This window comes from Myodes glareolus, chromosome 15 (genome assembly GCF_982192425.1).
Source record: "Myodes glareolus chromosome 15, mMyoGla1.1, whole genome shotgun sequence".
In the NCBI taxonomy this organism is placed as follows: domain Eukaryota; kingdom Metazoa; phylum Chordata; class Mammalia; order Rodentia; family Cricetidae; genus Myodes; species Myodes glareolus.
Genome location: NC_142040.1, coordinates 24214623 through 24238053, shown reverse-complemented (window position 1 = coordinate 24238053; position 23431 = coordinate 24214623). Strand labels below are relative to the sequence as shown.

Below are 23431 nucleotides of genomic sequence, written 5' to 3'. Positions count from 1 at the left end.
CACTGGAAGGCGGTTTCTAACAGTGCTGGTCATCTGGCTAGCCCCGATGACAGAGCATACACCTCAAAATCAGTCAAGCACGAATACCTTACTGAGCCTATCCACTTCCCAAATCACAACCTGTATGGTGGTTTCATCAGCTGGGTCACAGGGTAAATGAAGTTCAGCTGTAAACTTCTACAGGAGAGGTAAAAGGAATGTACAAATTGAGAAATATTAATACCTGATTTGTGAGCAGTTTCCTTCTCTTCTCCTTGATCAAGCTGTGAAGAGTTGGCCAATTCTTTATTCACATTGTCAGTGGAATGAAAATCTGTACTGTTCACGAGCTCATTCTCTGGAAGGTCTTGTCTCCTTTCTTCAGCTTTAGTTATTTCTATTACTTGAGAATGAGTGTGTAAAGGACTATGGGAAGAACTTGGCTTTTGGCCTTCTATGGTATAATTCCTCTCAGTGTCTTGCTTCTTTTCCACATTATATGTATTAGCTTGATTAACTAAAACAGTTGGCTCACTGTGGGAATTATTCTGGAACACTTTTAATAGCTCCACTTGACCAGTCAACTGTGAAACTTTCTGTTTTGAAGGTGGTCTTGTATAAGACGTAGAATCGTGCTCAGAAATTGCATTTGTGTGATCAAAAGAAATCCCATATGCACACTGTTTATGATTTGGAATAGGTTGTTCATAAATTAATGTATCATTCAAATCACAATAATTAACAGCTTTCTCTTGTGGATATGTAGTTAGGCTACCTGCTTTTAGCTCATTTTCCTGTGAAGAATAGTTTTCAGAAGATAGAAAACACCGAGAGTTCATTTCTTCTCCATCTGTTGTGGTTTCTTCATTATGACAGACGACCATGCACTCTTCCTGAGATGCCACAGACTTGACAGAGTTGTGGCAATCACTATCACCGTCAGCAAAGCGTCCTTTTATGAAGGAGAAGAAAGAATCTTCCCATTCATTGAGGTTCTTGCCTTTTTCACCTGAGCTATGGTTTTCAGGAGGCTTACATGGGCTACTGCATTGCTCTTGGTTAGTGTGAGGTTGTTGATCTGCAGTTACATGTGGTAATTTTATTTCTTTATATAATGAAAGTTCAGAAAAGGAAACAGCTTTAGTTTGATCAATGGACTCTAAGTCTAAGAATTGCATTTTTTGACTATCTGATAAATCCACGTTGTGGGTATTTGGCTTTTCGGAATTTAAACACGCCTCATTATTGTTATCTGCACCATTTTTCAAGCTTGGTAGAGCTGGGGTAGAAAGTTCACAAGACTCTTTCGGAAGGTCTTCAAGGGTTAGAGCAGTATGCTGCTGCTGAGTGACTAATTTATCCATTCCCCTGGAAGAGGAAACAGCTGTTCCCTGACTCAAACTGCAGTCTCTGTCATCTGCTTGAGTCTTTTTATGTTGTGTATTTCTTCCTCTTTTACTTTTAGACACATTAGTTCTGCTGTCTTTCACACTGTGAACTCTGCTCCTTCTGAGTCCTGTAGAGTCTATTTGGTTAATAGTTGATTGCCTAGGCTTGGAATTTCCAAATTCTATTGTATTTTTCTGGCAATGTTCATATACATATTCTTTATTTACAAGTAAATTGTTTCTTTCTTTATTAATTTCTACATGTTCTGGTTCCTGTCTATTAGAATTTTCACCACAAATAAACTCAGTGTGATTATTAGAACTTAATTTTGGTTTCTATAAAAAAAAAACAACAAAAAAACATGATTAGTTTCAATTTCAGATGTACAGCTATAGACTCTGTGATACACTTTTAAGGGAGCATTACAGGAGTATTTTCAAGACTAGAATTAGGTTAGTTTCTTCCTTTGCTCTCTAGAAGAATTATGGGTAGGGCCATGACTCAAATAGCAGATGAATCATAATCACCTAATGTAAACTTTATTGGACTGACAAGGGTAATTTTTACTCTTGTATTACTTTTAAATCAGAAAAATTTTGACATGGTTGATAAATCCCAGATTCCATAAAGAACAATAGAAAGGAAATTGCTTACACTACATTACTGTGACATGCTACACTTACCCTAATTGCTTCTTAGACTAATAGGCTAGAAACTTTTGGTATCTCATGCAATTATTTCAAAATGTCTTAAACCAAAGATGAAGTTACTAGCCTGATGAATGCTTCACTAGTCTTTCTTTCCCTCAGCTAATCTATAAAAACAACCAGCAGGTGCAAACCTGCAAAAACAGTTTATTGCTAAAGACATACATACCTTGTATTGGAATATATCGTCTACATATACTGGGTCAGTCCTCTTCCTTTGAGCTGCATACAAAAGGAGAAAATGAAAGTAAACATCTTCCAGTTGTTAAGACTCTAAACTTCTAAAACCTACAAGTCTTTTGTCATAAAGAAAAATTAGAGGATGGGCTAGCAGGTTTGAACCCAAGCAGGCCTGACGACTTGAATTCAACATCTGGATTTCACGGAAGGAAGGAGAGAACTTAATTCCCTGGAGTTGTCCTTTGCCTTTTGCCTGGCATGTTCATAACTATATTCACATACATGAATACACATATGCACGTGTGCACTCAAATAAAAATTTAAAACCAGAGGGAGCATTGAAATCGTGCAATTTTTTACAGTAAAGCTGGCAATACACTATGACTATAATTTTCATATTTATTACAAGTCAAGTATTATTTTGAGTGATAATATTTCTATTGGAAAAGTAAATAGATCTGACAAAATAACTAAGAAAAAAGATGGGCACTAAACTTAGTATTTTTTTAATTTACTCACAGAAATATCCATATATGTTCTCTTCATTCAGTAGATTATGCAAGTTGTTTTTATAAGGCAAAAAAAAAACCCCTCTCATTAGTAGACTATCATGGGCTGGCAGGATGGCTCAGTGGGTAAGGGCACTTGTTGACACGCTCAGTGCAATAAGCTGAGTTCCAGCTCTAGAACTCATGAGGTGGAAGGAGAGAACTGACTCCTACAAGTTGTCCTCCAGTCTCCAGATACATGCCACAATGCCACAGTACTCTCTCTCTCCCTCCCTCCCTCCCTCCCTCTCCCCCCCCTCTCTCTCTCTCTCACACACACACACACACACACTCTGCAATAAAAACTTGAACTAGATTATCATTTCCCAAGGTGTCTGCTTGATAAGGTCATAGCATGAATGCTGCATTCTCTTCCCAGCAAACATGCACAGAAAAGATCAACAACTGCCAGACATTCTGCAGGACACAGAAGAAAGTGACTGACAAACTACCAATATGGGCAGAACTGTCTTTGAAACTTCCTGCTTCATGGAAAAGTCTGCTAGACACCATTGGCCTGTAGGTTGAAGATGGATGCCCCAATGATACAGAAGAACTCTGGGTGACTGTCCAGGCAGTGAGATGTCTCTGTCAATTCTAGAGTCTTGGAAGTTGTTTACTAAGTACTTCCTGTTTACTTAGATAATATATCCTTCTGTAGTCTTTGATGGAGTTGAAGAATTTATAGTAATAGTTTTCCTTAGTTATGATTAAAGATAAAGTAGATATAAATACTGTAACTGTAATTCTTGCTTGATACCTGTTTGGTTATATGTAATTTTACTATGTTAAAATTAAAGCCTTCCTTTTTCATTTAAACAGAAAAGGGGAGGTGATGTAGGATTCCCCTCTGTATGCTGTGACTACCATTGGTTAATATTGCTTGAGCCTATAGCAGAGCAGGGCAGAAAAGGCTAGGTGGGGGAGGGGGACTAAAGTGAATGCTGGGAGAAAGAAGGGCAGAGTAAAGGAGAAGCCATATAGCCCCACCGGAGACAGACACCGGAACTTTAGCTGGTAAACCACAGCCATGTGGTGATACACAGATTACTAGAAATGGGTTAAATTAAGATATAAGAGTTAGACAATAAGAAGCTAAAGCTAATGGGCCAAGGAGTGTTTTTTTTAAAAAAAAGAAAGAAAAGATCAATAACACTGTGAATGCACACACAGAGGAAACAAAAAATACTAATATTAAAAAGGGGCCAAGGTTGATAATTAAATGACTGCAATTTAGCATATCTCTTCTTGCTTTCTGAAAATACTGCATGTGTAATTATAATCAGATGCATGTGCAACTAATCACAAAAGATAAAACCTTATGAAGGCTTTATTTGTACACAGAAAATATTCAATAAATATCTGATAGGAATAAATTAACATTTTAGATGTGATACATAAAAATATAAATTTCCTTGAAGATAAGTAGGAAACAAAATATCTAAATAAGCCTGTGATTAAATATGAGAAATTTAATGTATTTCTTAGAAGTGACTTTTACCATTACAATCAAATTCCATTCACCCCATTCAAGTGAGAAGAGTTGCCCAGAATGTCCTGTCAAAGCCACACTCCCGAGTTTCACGGTTTATGAGTGAGCTTCTCTTGTTTATGAGCCAGGTAAGCCTGGGCAAATTTCTTAATGTCTCCACCTTCATAGAATGTCTATAAACATTGAACAGCTACAGAATTACGAAGATTAAGTAGTGAAATACATGTAAGGAAAATATTCTATTATTACTTCTGTTGCTGTCAAAAGCTCTTAAGGGCATAAAATACACAATGCCTTCTCTTAACATTGGTTCTTAAGTCAAATGACAGAAATGGAGACTATAAAGTAATAAAAGATATAGCATTTTCTCTCAGTATTAAAGATCACCTTCTCTAGTATATCCAGCTGGTTATATAGACATAAATTCTGAAGCAGTGATTTTAATAATGGTAATTTTAGAAAAATTCCATCCTGTCCCTCTGAGTTCTTATTGATTGCCAGCACAGTTTAGATGTTTTACATATGACTCCAACCCTCACACTAACATTCCCATAGATATTCAGGTAGATGAACAGATACCAAATGTCCAATTTGCAAGGCCAGGAAAGGTGGTGCACACCTTTAATCTCAGCACAGCAGGATCTATGTGAATTTGAGGCCAGTCAGGACGACACAATAAGATTCTATCTCAAAAAGGTCAAACTCGCCAAACTGCAGATGGGAAAACAGGGATGTCAATCACCCAAAATTACCCACCATAATAAAATCTGAAAGAATGAGTTTTACTCATCACAAAAGATATATATATCCTAAGACAAAAATCAGCAAGTACATTTCATATTAAGATATTCTTGTTTCATCATTCCTATAAATTTAAAAAACAGCATTCTTCAGGGCTGGGAATACAGCTTAAGGGAGGAGTATTTACTTGTATATAAATGGGCTTGGGTTTTATCCCTAGCATTTCAAAACAAAAAAAATAGAATAAAATTAACAGCTGAAATTTAAAAACAAATGTCTTGTTCAAGAGTATGTATTTATTAAGAAATTAAAATTCCCATTATTTAGAAAATAGGATGCCAAATAATATCAGAATTCAAATGTTTGTGCTTAATAAATAGTCAAAGAACCCACTGAAGCATAATAAATCAATAAATTCTCAGCTGGGCAGTGATGGTACACGCCTTTAATCCCAGAACTTGGGAGGCAGAGGCAGGCAGATCTCTGTGAGTTCAAAGCCAGCATGGTCTACAGAGTGAGTTCCAGGACAGGCTCCAAAGCTATAAAGAGAAACCCTGCCTCAAAAATAATTAATAAATTCATTCACAAAGAAAGAATAAAAGCCAAGTCTGAAGGTGAAAGGTTAGGAACTCCTTTGCATGAAGGCAATGTCCTGTGGACAGGGATCAGATCAGAGGAGGGGGCACCAGCGAGCAGGGTTTCAGCATTCGGAGAAGACTAGAGTTCTGGAAAAAATACTTTGAGGAAAGCAAAAGAAGACCATTAGAGTATAGAGAAGCTATGTGATTAAGAACAGCATCAAAGCATATTTCAGAGTACATAAACTTGTGCTTCTAGTGTGATGTTTTATTTGCTGTTTTTTTGTGCCTTGAAACATAAATATGATTATTTTAATGGTTTACTTCAGTATGCATTCATGAACCTGGCACCAAGTCATGCTGACCTGCAAAGGATTCTTAACTATTAGGAATGCCACAGCTGGAGGAAAAGCCTTTGAGGGGCCTCTTCTCAAGTACAATTGCAACAAGCACTGAGTTTTATTAAAAGGATGAAACAAAGGTATCATTGAATGTACTTTCTCAAAACTTGTGTGGGAAACTAATTCAGTTTCTACAATTATAAATTCAGTTTCTATAACTCTATCAACATGATCAAAGTACAACAGAGTGACTCAATCTTACCTGACAGGTGATGTTTTTTATGTTTAGGAATGTATTTCCTAAGGAGATTCTCCATAAAGGAATCTTTGGCCTCATCTAAAGCACATGTTCCATGGTCACTTTTAAATAATGGGTCAGCTCCATTCAGAAGAAGTAACTCCGCCACCTAGATAAAGATTGTTCACATAAAGGAGCCCAGACAGAGGGTGTATTATTTCAACAACACAGAGTCAGGTGTTACCTATAAAATCTTTGCCCAGTAAGAGCAATTAGTAATTGCCCCAAGTTATAATTAGTTTAAACAGAAAATTCTTTCTCCTATAAAAGAACAAAACAAGCAAACAAAAACAAGAAAAAGGGAGAGAAGAGAAGGAAGGGAAAAGAGAAAGGAACAGTGTGCTGTGAAGGGAACGTCCACCATCCTCTTCCCCGCGCCCACAGCTGTGGTCTAGTCAGTAGAGACAGCAGCTAAATGAGTTCCTAGGCTTGGAAGACTTGGGTGTCAATAGGAACTACCAGCTAAAGTAAATTGCCTTTTAAAGTTCATTAAGCAAATACTGCCGTAGTTAAGCTAATGCTCCTCAGGACTCAGTATTTACCCTTTAGCCAAAAACAATAATTTTAAAGGAAATAAAGAAATGACAAATATAATGCCATCTTGTCCTGACTTCAGTTTGTGTGCTTAGACAATTCTGAGCCCTCTATCCCCCACCCTCAATGGTTACATTGGCCTTGGCAACACATTTGAGTTCTCCATGTCCTTGACCATGGTCCAGATGTACTAACCAAAATAACTAGCAAGTTATGTTTAAAATAATTACCATTCTCTGCCAGGAATGAATGGTTCAAGGTTACTCTGACTCTCATCTAACTTTGATGTAAACTACAGTTTTTGTGGGTTTTGCCTTTTAAAACTGCATCCCTGAGCTTGGGCACCAAGAGACTTGAGAGACACAAACTTGCTCTTGGTCTGACCATCAATAAAAGGAACCTAATCTTTTAATGAGTTTAATCAGCATGATTGTCAATAACATTTCATGTGAATAACTTCAGTCTAAACAATAAAGTAGTATAAAATTTTCAGTGAAAGTGTAAGACTTGAAGTTACAACAGAGGAGACATTCTCCTAGAAAAAGAGGGAGCGTGTGCAGGACAAAAACAGATCCTTTAAAAATTACTAAGAATCAACAATGTGGTGAGTCTTTTAACTTCTTTACAATGGGGATTTAATGTTAGATACAAAAACAAAGCAACAGTAGGTAAAATTAAGATTACACATATGGCAGTCATAGTAAGAACTCAAAGAATATATATTTCCATACAGTTCAGCAAAGGAAGCCCAGAGCACACTGCATTCTTTCAGGAAGACTGCTCTGACATGGAGCAGACTGTGGTGCTCAGCTATTGAGATTTTGTGTCCAATAACAAGATACAGAACATGAGAAGATGGAGGAGAGAAAAGGTGACTGGGTTAGACAGGGAAGTCAGGCGGCCTTGTGGAATCTGGGTTGGGACAAGGGCTGAATACACTACTTTGACAAGATTTGTTGTGGATAAGAGATAGTCTGCCTTACTAAGTGTCGACGTGCAGCGGCCCCCTCCCCTCTGCCCCCCGGGTCCTGAACCCAGAACCTTACAAAAGCTAACAGTGTTTTATCACTGAGCTATACTTTTATTCCAGATAGGAACTTTGAAGGGTGGTAAATTAAGCAAACTTTCCCTGAGAGTTCTTTCTACTTTCAATCTACATTTGGATTATCTATTCAGTAACTGCTGCTACAAAAGAAAAAAAAAACTCAAAAGTTGGCTTAAGAGTCTGGAATTTGAGAATGGCCTAGGTAGATGGTTCTGTCCAATAGTTTCTCACGTAGTCAGGCTGTTGGCTGGACACATAGTCATATTATACTTGGACTAGGGCTGGAAGATATTTTTCTAAAATGGTAGGTAACCTGGCTATAGGCAGAAACAATAATCATTGCCACATGGGCTACTCTAAGTAGCTGCTTGGGTGTCTATATGATACAACAGTTACCCTTCTCTAGTTAATGAGTCAAGAGAAAGAATTGAAAGTTCCAGTATCTTTTAACATAACCCTAGAAACCACATACTGCCACATCTTATTCGCTAGAAGCAAGCCATCAAAATGTCATCCTTTATTTCTTGGGCGGAGGGATTAGGCTCTATGTTTTGAGAGGGGAGTATTAAGGAATTTGTAGACTTATTTTAAAACTTTCCTAAGTATTTTCTGTATTTTGTCATTCTATTTTGAGCACTGGTAGAAGCTTTACATGTAATAGCGAAATCTACAATCCTGGTGACCTTGGAGCGAAATATTACTCAAGAATAAAGAGATATCAATTATTTAACATCATATAACATAGACAAATGTTAAAAGCATTATGCTGTTTCAAAAGGTAAACACAACAGGAAATATTCTGATATTTCCGATATTCTGAAAAAGACAGAATTACAATAGAAATCAGATAATCTGCATGAAGGGCTGGGTTGGGAGAAAGGAGACTGAGTGACAGCAATCTTTGAAACAATGGTGAAGGATCGGGACTGTCTTAGTGTCATTCTTCTAACATAAAACTATGTCCCATGTGGAATTCTCTTTCCCCAGGTTTTCACAAATGGTGTCCCCATCCACCATCATTATCAAATACATTATCAAAATAAGCAAAACTGTCTAAATTCTCCTTAAGCACTCTTCCACACCATAAATAAGTCTGCCCATAACTCCCAGAAGCCTCTTCAGTCTCTCTTTGCTAGGTATTTGTTCTAAAAATATGAAGAAAAGATCGTACCAGGGTCAGTTGATTTAGCTCATTTGTACCTCAGGAGCTTTTAACCCATAAATAACTTCTCATCCCTAAAATCAACAGTAAAATATCTTCAGGGAGTGGGGGTATAGCTCAGTGATAGCGTGCTTTACTACCATGGGCGCCCCAGACTAGATGCACAGCACTACAGAAAGGAGGAAGGGGAAAGAGGGCAGGGAGAGCAAATAGGAGGAGCAGGAAAAGGAACAACATCTTCAGCAAAGCTTCAATTCTCTAATATAGTGCCTGTAGTTTCTGAGATAAATCATGGACACTGGATTCATTACCTTGCTTAATATTTTCCTGTACTAGAATGGAATTATGGTATCTGATTTTAAGCAGTGGTATAACCATGAGGGCAACTGTGGCTAACTCTGGCATTCTCCCACCCTGTGATGATTCTGAATGTCCCACTGCAGTCCGTGAGGTTGCTGGTTTCCTACTGGACTGAACATCACTGTTTATAGAAGGAAACATTCTTTGAAAATGTGAATCACTGTATAAAAAGATCTTTAAAGGAGCACACACTGAAAACCATACTATGCAAAAAAATGCTCTGTATGACTATATACAAACAGTATGTTAAATGGCAAGTTCCTGTAATCTCAGCTACTCAGGAGGCTGAGTTAGGAAGAGCCCTTGAGCCCAGGAGCTCAAGGCCAGCCTGGATAATAGTATCAAGAGAACAAATAAAAAAATGTCACCAAACAGTATACAATGGCATCCATCATATTGGGTCTAATGGTAAGTATCATAACGTAAATTATATTACAAATTCTGAGCATTCATTAGCAAATGAACTGAAAGTGAAGCTTGCTTTCCTGCTGTGTGCTTATTCTATAACCAGAAGCATTGAGTACCTGGTAATGTCCATTCATCACAGCATCGTGCAGCGGAGTAATCTGGTACATTCCCTTGACATTCACATCTGCTCCACTCTCTAATAGCGCATTTACTGTCTGATAGTATCCTCCTACACTAGCTTCATGAAGTGCTGTCCAACCTATTACACAAAAAGACATTTTTATTTGACATCTTAATAATGGCTCATGTGTAATCTTTTAAAAAAGCAAAAACAATTCTAGGAGCTAGAGAGATGCCTAGGCAGCCAATAGCATATACTAATCTTGCAGAGGACCTGTGTTTGGTCCCCAGCACTCACACTGGGTAGCTCACAACTATCTGTAACTCCAGTTCTAGGGGGTGCAATACCCTCATCTGGTCTCTACAGGCATTTACATTTACATGCACATACCCTCAATACAGAATACCATACATACATACATACATACACATATATACATGTAATTAAAACTAATAAATATTTTAAAATACCCTAATTTTATATAGCTTCCTTAAAAGTATTCTGATTACATGAACACACATAACATCTCCATAGGACTATTTTTCATTATTTAGTGGATTCAAGAGGGCTGGGAATGTATCTTAGTTTATACTGTGTGCCTAGCATGCACAAGGACCTGGGTTTAAGAACAGGTTCTACAGAAAGTCAGTCACAGTTCTTTATGCCTGTAATCCTTGCACATGAAAGGTGAGAACAGGAGAATATAAAGTCCAAAGTAATCCTCTGCTACACAGCAAGTTTGAGACCAAACTAAGCTGCCTTGTCTTTTTTTAAAAAATGGAAAAAGAAAAAAGAAGGAAAACAAAAATTTAACTCTCAGCCCTGCTATGGCAAAATATAAAAAGGAAGACCATAAATATTTTTTATTTTTAATTATATACGTACATATGTCTTCTTGTGGGAATGCACATACAAATGCAGTGCCCATGGAGGTCAAAGGTACTGAATATCCCTGGACCTAAAGTTACGGCAGCAGTGAGCTGCCTGCCTGATATGGGTGCTAGGAATTGAACGTGGGTCCTGTGCAAGAGTGTTATGAACTCATCACTGATGAGTCACCATGCCAACTCAAGAAAGCAAATGTTCTACAGTATTTGTAAAACCCTTCCAGGTCAGCTATCAAGAGTAAAGAATGCTGGTTACAGGCTACTTCAGCAGGGAAGAGGGAAGCAGCTTTATTTCTAATTCAAGGTATGGCCATTAAAGCACCTCAGCTAGCAGACCACATACACAGGAGTAAAAAGACTTATTTCCCTTTTACTTACACAAACAATATTTATATCTGCAGCAATTCAACAAACAAACCATATACCATGTCTTTATATAAATATAATCTTCTTCATTAGTCAGAGGTAACAGTACACTGTTAACAATTACTAAATTCAATAAATCATATGATAGGTTTAATAAAGCCCCATATTTAACTTACACTTTAGGTCTCATTCTAAGCATTGACATTTTTAGGCTAGAAAATTTATTTTTGTTCTGAGCATCATAGAATATTCAACAGCTTTCTCAATCTCCTGGACTGAAGAGGTACTCCTATTTCAGAAATACCATTAAAAATGTTTACAAGGGCTGGAGAAAAGGCTTGGACGTTAAAGGCTAGGTTCACAACTATAAATGTTTGTAAATATTCTCTAGTGTTCCCTTGGGAGGAAAGTCAGCTCAACTGAGGAACCATTAACACAAACTCAAAGCAATTCCAATAGAATCGGAAACAAGACAAGATTGTGCACTTTCTCCATACCTATTCAATACAGTGCCAGAAGTCTGAGCTAGAGCAGTAAGACAGCTGAAGGAGATCAAGGGCACACAAATTGGAAAGGACTCAAAGTATTTTTACTTGCAGATGATGTGGTAGTATACATAAGTTAACCTAAAAATTCCACCCAGGAACTCCTACAGTAGATAAAAACTTTCAGTAAAGTAGCTGAATACAAAATTACTTCACAAATATCAGTAGGCCTCCTACATACAAATGACAATTAGACTGAGAAAGAAATCAGGGAAACAATATCTTTCATAATAGCCTCAAATAATATAAAATATCTTGGAGTAACTCTAACCAAATGAAAGATTTACATGATTAGAAACTTCCAGTTTTTGAAGAAAGAAATTAAGGAAGGTATCAAAAGATAGAGAGATCTCCCATGCTCATGGATCTGTAGGATTAACATGGTAAAAATGGTCATCCTACCAAAAGCAATCTCAGATTCACCGCAATCCCCTTCAAAATTCCAACACCATTCTTCACAGATCTTGAAAGGACAATTTCAGCTTTATATGAAAACAAGTGGGCGCAAGCGCACGTGCACACAATCTCTCTCTCTCTCTCTCTCTCTCTCTCTCACACACACACACACACACACACACACACATGAAAGCTAAAATAATCCTGGATAACAAAAAAATTATTGGAGGCATTACTTTTCCCAGTTTAAAAACAGCATGATATTGGCCAAAAAACAAACAAGCAAAAATAAAACAAAAACAAAAAAACCCAGACATGTTTATCAACAGAATCAAATTAAAAACACAGACCCAAATCCACACACCTATAGACACCTGATTTTTTTTATAAAGAAGTCAGAGATATACACTGGAAAAATGACAACATCTTCAACAAATGGAGCTAGTCAGACTGCACGAATACGTGTAGAAGAATCCAAACAGATACACTTATCACCCTGCACAAAACTCAACTCCAAATGGATCAAAGACATCAATATAAGACCAGACAAACTGAATCTGGTAAAAGAGAAAGTAGGGAATAACCTTGAGCTTATTAGCACAGGAAAAGACTTTCTGTACAGAATAGTGTTACACAACCACTAAGACTAACAATTAACAGAAGGGACCTCATGAAACTGAAAAGCTTCTACATTGCAAAGGACACCATCATTCAGACAAAATGGCAGCCTACAAATTAGGAAAATATTTTTTTTTACCAACTACATGGCTGGTAAATGGCTAATATCCAAAATATATAAAGAACTCAAGAAATTAGATATCAAGAAAACAAATAACCCAATTAAAAACGGAGTATAGATCTAAACAATGAATTCCTGTTGTAGAATATTAGTTTAAGATATGTTACATTTGTTTATACTGTAGAATATTTGTTTAATGATGCAAAGATGTGTTGCACTCTTTTATGTTGCATTTGTTTAACTCTGAAGCTGTGTTATTTTACCTGTCTAAAACATCTGATTGATTTAACAAAGAGCTGAATGCTTAATAGACAGAGGAGAGGAATGGGGGTGCTGCCAAGTAGAGAGAATAAACAGAAGGAGAAAAAGAGAAGAAGAGGAGCTAGAAAATGAGGAGAGAAAGACATCAGGGGTCAGCCACCTAGCAACAGGTCCAGTCACAGAGATATAGTATAGAGAAAGACAAAAGTCCAGAGGTAAAAGGTAGATAGGATAATTAAAGTTAAGAAGAGTTGGGTAGTAACAAACCAAGCTAAGGCCGGGCATTCATAAGTAAGAATAAGTCTTTGTGTATTTATTTGGGTGGTGGGCTCCCCAAAGAGTAAAGAAGTCAACTACAAATTCCCAAATGGCTAAGAAACACTTGAAGAAACGTTCAACATCTTTAGCTATCAGGGAAATGCAAATCAAAACTACTTTGAGATTTCATCTTATACCTGTCAGAGGGGGTAAGATCAAAAAAAAAAGTGACAGTTCATGCTGGCAAGGATGTGGAGTAGGAGGAACACTGTCCATTGCTGGTGGAAGTATAAACTTGAACAGCAAAGCTGTTCACCCTATCTAAAGATCCAGCTATTCCACTCTTGGGCATATTCCCAAAGGACACTTTATCCTACCACAGAGACACTTGCTTGACCATGTTCAGTATTGCTCTAGTCTTACTAGGCAGAAATTGGAAATAACCTAGATGTTCCTCAACAGAGGAATGGATAAAGAAAATGCAGCAGGGAATCATGGAGTTGGCCTGGGTGAGCTGCCTCGAGAGGAATGTGCCATAAGGTTTTGGAGTCCATGGCTCCTGGGGCGCTGTATGCCTTTCAGTTCCTGAAAAACCCAGGCATTCCCTCAGGCAGTGAAACATTCTTGTCACTCTGTGCTTCTCTGTGTTCCTAGAAGTCAATAAAGCATACAGAAGATTGGCTGGATAATTGGTCTTAGACACTGATCTTATATGCCCTGAATAGCCTAAAAATATCACTGTATCCTGGCAACTACCATTATATTGATCCTGGCACTCACCATTATATTGTTTCAGAAAGGGATTAAAAAGTCTGATTGCTTGTAATAAACTTGTCATAGCCTCACTCTTGCTGTGACCCCTTGAGCCAGTTGTAGCAGGTAACCTTGGCCCGGTAAGTAAGCACTGGTGCTTAAAGCTGTGCATTTACACAATGGAGTTTTATTCAGCTCTTAAAAAGGTAACATCATGAAATTTGCTGGCAAATGGATAGAGCCAGAAAAAATCATCCTGAGTGAGGTATCTCAGATCCAAAAAGGCAAACTTGGTATGGATTTGGTTATAGGTGGGTATTAGCTCATAAGTAAATGATAACCAAGCACAATTTACAAGAAAATTCGGATCAAAAGGAAGGACAGTAACAGCAGTTCCTCTGGAGTATTGAGGGAGAATCTAGGCATGCAGAGGGATGTGACAGAGATGCTGCATTATTAATGACAAGAACAGAACACCATAACTTCAGCTGCCAACCTGATGCAAACCTAGAGTTATCTAAAAAGAAGGACGCCTGTGTGAAGACTGGCCTGTGATCATGTCTGTGAGGAATTTTCTTAAGTGTTAATTGATACAGAGGGGCTCAGTCCAATGAGGAAGGTGCAATTCCTAGGCAGGTGTTTCAATTCTTGCCTCTAGGTTCCTGCTTGAGTTTCTGCCTTGATCTCTCTTGATGGACTATAATCTATAAAATGAAGATAAACCCTTTGCTCTCTCAACTTGGTTTCTGACAATGTTTTATCACAATAACAGAAAGCAAACTAGATCAAAAAAAGCAAAAGTATCTACCATCCAATTTCCCTACTCAGTGCAAACATGAGCCAACATAGGACTTCACATGACAAGGAATAAGTAGGAGGTGACACCATTAATAACACGAGTACTTTAAATATTTATTGTTGGAGAAGTCTCTAGTTCTTGCAGGCTCCGAGTACAGTTTGAGGAACCTTCAAGAGTTCTGTACTATGGTATTACATCAGAAAAGAGCTCATCCCAAGTTGGGCCTTCCTCAACTGGACTTTTCTTCTCAAGTACCATTTGAAGCCCTGACAACCAGAGGTCTTACAAAGTAGACCCAAAAGGCAGATGAGCAGCTTGATCCACTAAGGTACTAAAATAGGTCCCTGTGATCTGTTTGAACCCTGGGGATACACACACACACACAAATTTAAAATATAAAAATTAAATTAACTGATTACCCTAAACTTATTGGCCATTCAGCCTGCCTGCTGCCTTACTCTTCTTATCCCATCCCAGCTTGCCCTCCAAGCACCTCTCTCCATATGTGGGGTCATAGGATTCCCCAACTCAGCCTGCTTTGGGGTTGAGGGTCTGGGGACAAAGTGGTGAGGGCAACTGCTGTAGGACTTTCTTTGTCCCACTGAGCCTGCAACCAGCAAGCGTGCCCTTTTGTCTGCAAGGTCCCTGGCCAGTTAAGTAGCCCGGTTCCTGTACCAGAAGATCTGTCCTTCCAGAGGGGTGAGTGAGTGCCCAACCAGCAGCCAGCTTGCCCCCCAAGCACCCCTTTCCATCTGTGGGGTCATAGGATCCCCCAACTCAGCCTGCTTTGGGTGGGGCTGAGGGTCTGGGGACAAAGTGGTGAGGGCAACTCCTGCAGTTTCTTTGTTCAGCTGAGCCTGCACCCAGCAAGCATGTCCTTTTGCCTGCGAGGTCTCTGGCCAGCAAGCAGCCTAGATCCTGCACCAGAAGATCTGTCCTTCTGGAGGGCATTTGAAGGAAGAGATGGGCAGGTGCCAATACAAGAATTCCTCCAACAATCTGAAAAACAACACAATAACACCAGAATTGAGCGAACGTACAGCAGGAAGACTTGAACACCCTAAGCCAGGAGACGTAGAAGAAATAGACTTTAAACGTAACATTATGACAGTGATAGAGTCCTTTAAACAGGAAGTGAAAAACTCCCTTAAAGAAATGGATGAGAAAAATAACAAAAACTTTGAAGAAATGAATAAATCCCTAAAAGATATCCAAGGAAACCAAGAAAAAGCAGTCAAACAGGTAATGGAAACAGTTCAAGACTTGAAAACTGAAATGGAGGTACTGAAGAAAACACAAACCATGGGATGCCTGGATATGGAAAATCTGGGTAAACAAACAGGGACTACAGAGACAAGTATAACCAAAACAGAATACAAGAGATAGAACAAAGAATCTCAGACACTGAAGATACTATAGAGGAAATAAACTCATTGATCAAAGAAAACAGCAAATCCAACTAATACTTAACACAAAACATCCAGGAAATCTGGGACACTATGAAAAGACCAAATCTAAGAATAATAGGGGTAGAAGAAGGAGAAGAATTACACCTCAAAGGCCCAGAAAATATATTCAACAAAATTATAGAAGAAAACTTTCCCAACCTAAAGAAGGATATTCGTATGAAGGTACAAGAAGCATACAGAACACCAAATAGACTGGATAAAAAAAACAAACAAACAAAAACAACAACAACAACAACAACAAAAAACCCCAAAAAACAAAAAAAACCCCATCCCCTCGCCATATAATAATCAAAACACAAAACACACAGAATAAAGAAAGAATATTAAGAGCGGCAAAGGACAAAGGTCAAATAACATATAAAGTTAAACCTATCAGAATTACCCCTGACTTCTCTATGGAAACCATGAAAGCCAGAAGGTCTTGGATAGATGTGCTGCAGAAACTAAGAGACCATGGATGCAAGCCCAGACTACTATACCCAGCCAAGCTTTCTTTCACCATCAATGGAGAAAACAAGGTATTCCAGGATAAAAACAAATTTAAACAATTCAGAGCCACAAACCCAGCCTTACAGAAAGTAATGGAAGGAAAATCACAACCCAAAGAACCCAACAATACCCACAATAACTTAGACATTTAACAAACCTCCACAAGCACAACCCAAAGAAGGGAAACACACAAACTCTACCACCAAAATAATAATAATAACCAAAGTTAACAATCACTGGTTATTAATATCACTTAATATCAATGGTCTCAATTCACCTATAAAAAGGCACAGGTTAAGAGACTGGATGCAAAAGCAGGATCCAACATTCTGCTGCTTATAAGAAGCATACCTCCACCAAAAAGACAGACATTTACTCAGAGTAAAGGGTTGGGAAAAGGTTTTTCAATCAAATGGACCTAAGAAACAAGCAGGTGTGGCTATACTAATATCTAACAAAATTGACTTCAAACTAAAATTAATCAGAAGAGATAGAGATAGATACTTTATACTCATAACAGGAACAATTCATCAGGATGAAGTCTTAATCCTGAATATCTATGCCCCCAATATAAAAGCACTCACATATGTAAAAGAAACATTACTTGAACTCAAAGCACATATCAAATCCCACATACTAATAGTAGGAGACTTCAATACTCATCTCTCACCAATGTACAGGTCAACCAGATAGAAACCTAACAGAGAAATAAGAGACCTAATGGAAGTAATGAATCAAATGGACTTAACAGACATCTATAGAACATTCCACCCAAATAGGAAAGAATATACCTTCTTCTCAGCATCTCATGGAACCTTCTTGAAAATTGATCACATACTCGGTAACAAAGCAAACTTCCACAGATACAAAAAAAAATTTTAGTAACCACCTGTGTCTTAAAGGATCACCATGGAATAAAGTTAGAATTTAACAATAATTCTACCCCCAGAAAGCCTACAAATTCATGGAAACTGAACAGTCAACTACTGAACCACCCCTGGGTCAGGAAAGAAATAAAGAAAGAAATTAAAGTCTTCCTTGAATTCAATGAAAATAAAGACACAACATACCCAAACCTATGGGACACTATGAAAACAGTGCTAAGAGGAAAGTTCATAGTACTAAGTGCCTACATTTAAAAAAAAAACAAAAAACGGAGAAAGCTCACATTCAGCACAGCTGAAAGCTCTAGAAAAAAAAAAAGCAGACTCACCCAGGAGAAATAGAAGACTGAGGAATGAAATCAACAAGAAAACAATCCAAAGAATCAATGAAACGAAGAGCTGGTTATTTGAGAAAATCAACAAGATTGACAAGCCCCTATCCAAACTAATCAAAAGGCGGAGAGAGAATGCGAAAATTAACAAGATCAGAAATGAAAAGGAGGACATAACAACAAACACTGAGGAAATTCAGAGAATCATTAGGTCTTACTACAAAGGCCTATATGCCACAAAGTTGGAAAATGTAAAAGAAATGGACTTGTTTTTAGATAAATACCATTTACCAAAATTAAATCAAGACCAGTTAAACAATTTAAATAGATCTGTAAGTCATGAGGAAATAGACGCTGTCATAAAAAACCTCCCAACCAAAAAAAAAAAAAAAAAAAAAAAAAAGCCCAGGTTTTAATGCAGAATTTCACCAGAAATTCCAAGAAGAGCTGATACCTATACTCCTTAAGGCGTTTCACATAATAGAAACAGAAGAGTCACTGCCAAACTCTATTTATGAAGCTACAGTTACCCTGATACCAAAACCACACAAAGACTCAACCAAGATAGAGAATTGCAGACCAATCTCGCTCATGAACATCAATGCAAAAATTCTCAATAAAATACTGGCAAACCGAATCCAAGAACACATCAAAAAAATAATCCATTACGATCAAGTAGACTTCATCCCAGAGATGCAGGGCTGGTTCAACATACGAAAATCTATCAATGTAATCCATCATATAAATAAACTGAAAGAAAAAAACATATGATAGTTTCATTAGATGCTGAAAAAGCGTTTGACAAAATTCAACACCCCTTTATGATAAAGGTCTTGGAGAGGGTAGGGATACAAGGATAATATCTAAATATAATAAAAGCAATATACAGCAAACCAACAGCTAATATCAAATTAAATTGAGAGAAACTCAAAGCCATTCCACTAAATTCAGAAAGAAGAAAGGCTGTCCACTCTCACCATATCTCTTCAACATAGTGCTTGAAGTTCTAGCAATAGCAATAAGACAACATAAAGAGACCCAGGGGATTTGAATCGGAAGAAGTCAAACTTTTGTTATTTGCAGGTGATAAGATTGTGTACATCAGTGACCCCAAAAACTCTTCCAAAGAACTCCTACAGCTGATAAATACCTTCAATGATGTGGCAGGATACAAGATCAACTCAAAAAAATCAATAGCCCTCCTATATACAAAGGATAGAGAAGCAGAGAGGGAAATCAGAGAAACTTTACCTTTCACGATAGCCACAAATAGCATAAAGTATCTTGGGGTTACACTAACAAAGGGAATGAAAGATCTATTTGACAAGAACTTTAAGGTTTTGAAGACAGAAATTGAAGAGGACACCAGAAAATGGAAGGATCTCCCATGCTCTTGGATGGGTAGGATCAACATAGTAAAAATGGCAGTTCTACCAAAGGCAATCTATAAATTCAACACAATCCCTAACAAAATCCCAACAAAATTCTTCACAGACTTTGAGAGGAACAATAATCAACTTTATATGGAAAAACAAAAAACCCAGAATAGCCAAAACAATCCTATACAATAAAGGAGCTTCCAGAGGCAAACTCTATTAGAGCTACAGTAATGAAAACAGTTTGATATTGGCATAAAAACAGAGATGTTGACCAATGGAATCGAATCAAAGACCCAGATATAAACCCACAAACCTATGAATGCCTGATATTCGACAAGGGAGCTAAAAGTATACAATGGAAGAAAGAAAGCATCTTCAACAAATGGTGCTGGCATAACTGGATGTCAACCTGTAGAAGAATGAAAATAGATTCATATCTATCACAATGCACAAAACTCAAGTCCAGATGGATTAAAGACCTCAATCTAAATCTGATCACACTGAACCTGATAGAAGAGAAAGTGGAAAATAGACTGAAACACATGAGCACAGGAGAGCACTTCCTACGTATAACCCCAGTAACACAGACAACAAGAGCAACAGTGAATAAATGGGTCCTCCTGAAACTGAGAAGCTTCTGTAAAGCAAAGGACACTGTCATTATGACAAAAAGGCATCCTACTGAATGGGAGAAGATCTTCACCAACCCCGCATCAGACAAACGTCTGATCTCCAAAATATATAAAGAACTCAAGAAACTAGACTTTAACATTCTAATTAACCCAATTAAAAAATGGGGTACTGAACTGAAAAGAGAATTCTCAGCAGACGAAGTTCAAATGGCCAAAAGACACTTAAGGTCATGTTCAACCTCCTCAGCAATCAGGGAAATGCAAAGCAAAACAACTTTGAGATACCATCTTACACCTGTCAGAATGGCTAAAATCAAAGACATCAATGATAGCCTATGCTGGAGAGGATGTAGAATAACGGGAACACTCATCCATTGTTGGTGGGAATGCAAACTTGTGCAGCCACTGTGGAAATCAGTGTGGCAGTTTCTCAGGAAACTGGGAATCATTAGAGTACTACTCAGCAGTAAAAAAAAAAAAATGTCATTTTGAATTTTGCATGCAAATAGATGGAAATAGAAAACACTATCCTGAGTTAGATAACCCAGACCCAAAAAGAGGAATATGGTATGTACTCACTCATTAGTGGACTCTAGTCATAAACAAAGGACATTAAGCCTATAGTTCACAAGCCTAGAGAAACCAAATAACAAGGTGAACCCAAAGCAAAACATATATAGATCCTCCTGGAAATTGGAAGCAAACAAGATTGCTGGGCAAAAGTTGGGAGCATGGGGGTGGGGTAGGAGTGGGGGTGGGAATGGGGGAATGGGAGAGGTGGAGAGAGAAGGGAGAAAGGAAAGACTGGAAAGAGCTTGGAGGAGTGGGAGGGTGGAAAAGGAGGAAGGGTGGATATAGGAGCAGGGAAGAAGATATCTACATTAAGGGAGCCATTTTAGGGTTGGCAAGAGACTTGTCTCTAGAGGGGATCCCAGGTGTCCACGGGGATGTCCCCATGGACATCCTTGGACCTATCCTTGGGCAGTAGAGTAGAGGGTGCCTGAACTGGCCTTGCCCCACTATCACACTGATTATTATCTCGAATATCACCATAGAATCTTCATCCAGGGACAGATGGAGATAGAGACAGAGACCCTCATCAGAGCAATGAACTGAGACCCCAAGGTCCAGTTGAAGAGCAGAAGGAGGGAAAACATGAACAAGGAAGTCAGGACCACGAGGGGTGTGTCCACCCACTGAGACACTGAAACAGATCTAATGGGAGCTCACCTAGGCCAGCTGGACTGAGAGTAATGGAGCATGTGATCGAACTGGACACTCTGAATGTGGCTAGCAATGAAGGCTGACTGAGAAGCCAAGGACAATGGCACTGGGTTTCGATTCTATTGCATGGACTGACTTTGCGGGAGCCTGGTTTGTTTAGATGCTTACCTTTATAGACCTGGATGGGGGGGGGAGACCTTGGACTTCCCATGGAGCATAGAAACCTGACTGCTCTTAGGACTAGAGAGGGAGAGCGAGGTGGGGAGGGGGAGGGAAAAGGGAGGCGGGGAGGAGGTGGAAATCTTTAATAAATAAATAAATTTTAAAGAAAAGAAGTCAAAAAAAAAAAGGAGGGAGAAGATGAGCAAGGAAGTCTGGATGAGTGGTTGGTCCACCCACTGAGACAGTGTGCCTGTTCTAATGGGAGCTCACCAAATCCAGTTGGACCAGGACTGAATGAGCATGCGATCAAACTGGACTCTCTGAATGTGGCTGAAAATGGGGGCTGACTGAGAAGCCATTGATAAAGGCACTGGGACTTGGATGCAAAGCTTCCTAGGCCTGGATGTAAGGGGAAGGGCCTTGGACTTCCCACAGGGCAGGTTTCCCTGCCCTCTCTTTAGGAGGGAGAGAGAGGGAGGAGGGTGAGTGAGAGAACAGGTGGGGAATGGGAGGAGGGGAGGAAGTGTAAATTTTGAATGGAAAAATAAATAAAAAATTAAATTAAATCAAAAAGCAAACTCAGATAGATACCCTGCCTGAGTCTACAATTGCAGCTCAGGTTCCAAGCAATGTATTGACGCCAACAAACACTTCATCCCTGCTGCCAGGAATAGTATACCCACCTAGACAAAAATAATGACCCAACAGAGCAGATCTACCTTTAAACGTTCTCAAAAAGTGACATACACCTTTCCTATGCTGCTGTGACAGTCACACCCAGAAGCACCAACAACTAAACATTGCCTGTGACATCTACATCCCTAAGCACATGGTAGGCAGGTTCATTTTAAGGCACTCTACACTGGTTTCCATCATGTTGTGTTAATAGCTCTTGTTTTATAAGATAAACATAATCTGATCAACTTGCTAAACTACAGATTTCTGTGTGCTACACACACATACACACAGAGAGAGACAGAGACAGAGATTAGTATTTTTAAACTGATGCAGTTAATTTCTGATGAAAATGGCTTGTTGACTACTTTGTGGAAACACTGCTCTCTGACTCTAAAGAATATGACATTAAACAATAAAAACATAGGTATGATGTACAACAAGAAAGAAAGATGAATATAAGTCTGAGAAGCTTGGAAAATAAAATAATGATAATTAATTCAGGAAGGTCATGGAAGTGCCTGGGGAAGTGAAGAAACTGGCTGAAGATACCTAAGGAACAGCAAGAAAGTTTGTTAACACTGTCCCAAGAAAAGAGGGAATGAAAAAACACATTAAGACATAATTGGAAACTCATAAAGTCAAATCAGGCTGCATGTAGAGATACTTTTGAACTCAAGAAGCAGTAAGTACTGAAGAATCAAGAGAGTAAATGTGAGGGCCAGGGCCCAAAGGCTGGGCAGTCCAGAGATCCAGGATCGAATCAAATACAACTGGTAAGAGAAAAGTCTATGAAATTATCCCTAATGATGTCCTGCTATGCTCATAGACTGGTGCCTAGCCCACCTGCCATCAGAGAGGCTTCAACCGGCACCTGATGGAAACAGACACAGAGACCCAATGCCAAACATTAGGTAGACCTCTGGAAATCCTGTGGAAGAGGGGAAGGATGGATTATGGGAGTCAGGGGGGCCAAGAACACCATGGGAAAGCACACAGAGTCAAATGACCTGGGCTTATGGTGGCTCTCAGAGACTGAACCGCCAACCAGAGAACTTGCATAGGACTGACCTGTACCCTCTGTACATATGTTACAGTTGTGTGGCTTGGTCTTCTTGTGGGACTCCTAACAGTGGAAGCAGGGACTATCTCTGACTCTTTTACCTGCTTTTGGGACCCTTTCCTCCTACTGGGTTGCCTTACCCAGCCTTAATAGAAGAAGAGATGCCTAGTCTTGCTGTAACTTTGTATGCCATGGCTGGTTGATATACATGGGAGACCTGCACTTTTCTGAAGAG

At 38.6% G+C, this 23431-nt stretch overlaps 1 protein-coding gene across 2 annotated transcripts in view; it reads right to left on the bottom strand.

The window, feature by feature from the left end:
* The window catches only part of Ankrd31 (ankyrin repeat domain 31), a 149671-nt gene that overhangs the window by 56022 nt on the left and 70218 nt on the right, over positions 1-23431 (bottom strand). For both annotated transcript variants that reach the window (XM_087896805.1, XM_087896806.1), the window contains 4 exons: positions 9879-10021; positions 6218-6362; positions 2245-2297; positions 224-1703 (listed from right to left, as the gene is read on the bottom strand). In XM_087896805.1, coding sequence (XP_087752931.1) covers positions 224-1703; positions 2245-2297; positions 6218-6362; positions 9879-10021 — 1821 coding nt within the window. The remainder of the gene's footprint in view (positions 1-223; positions 1704-2244; positions 2298-6217; positions 6363-9878; positions 10022-23431) is intronic.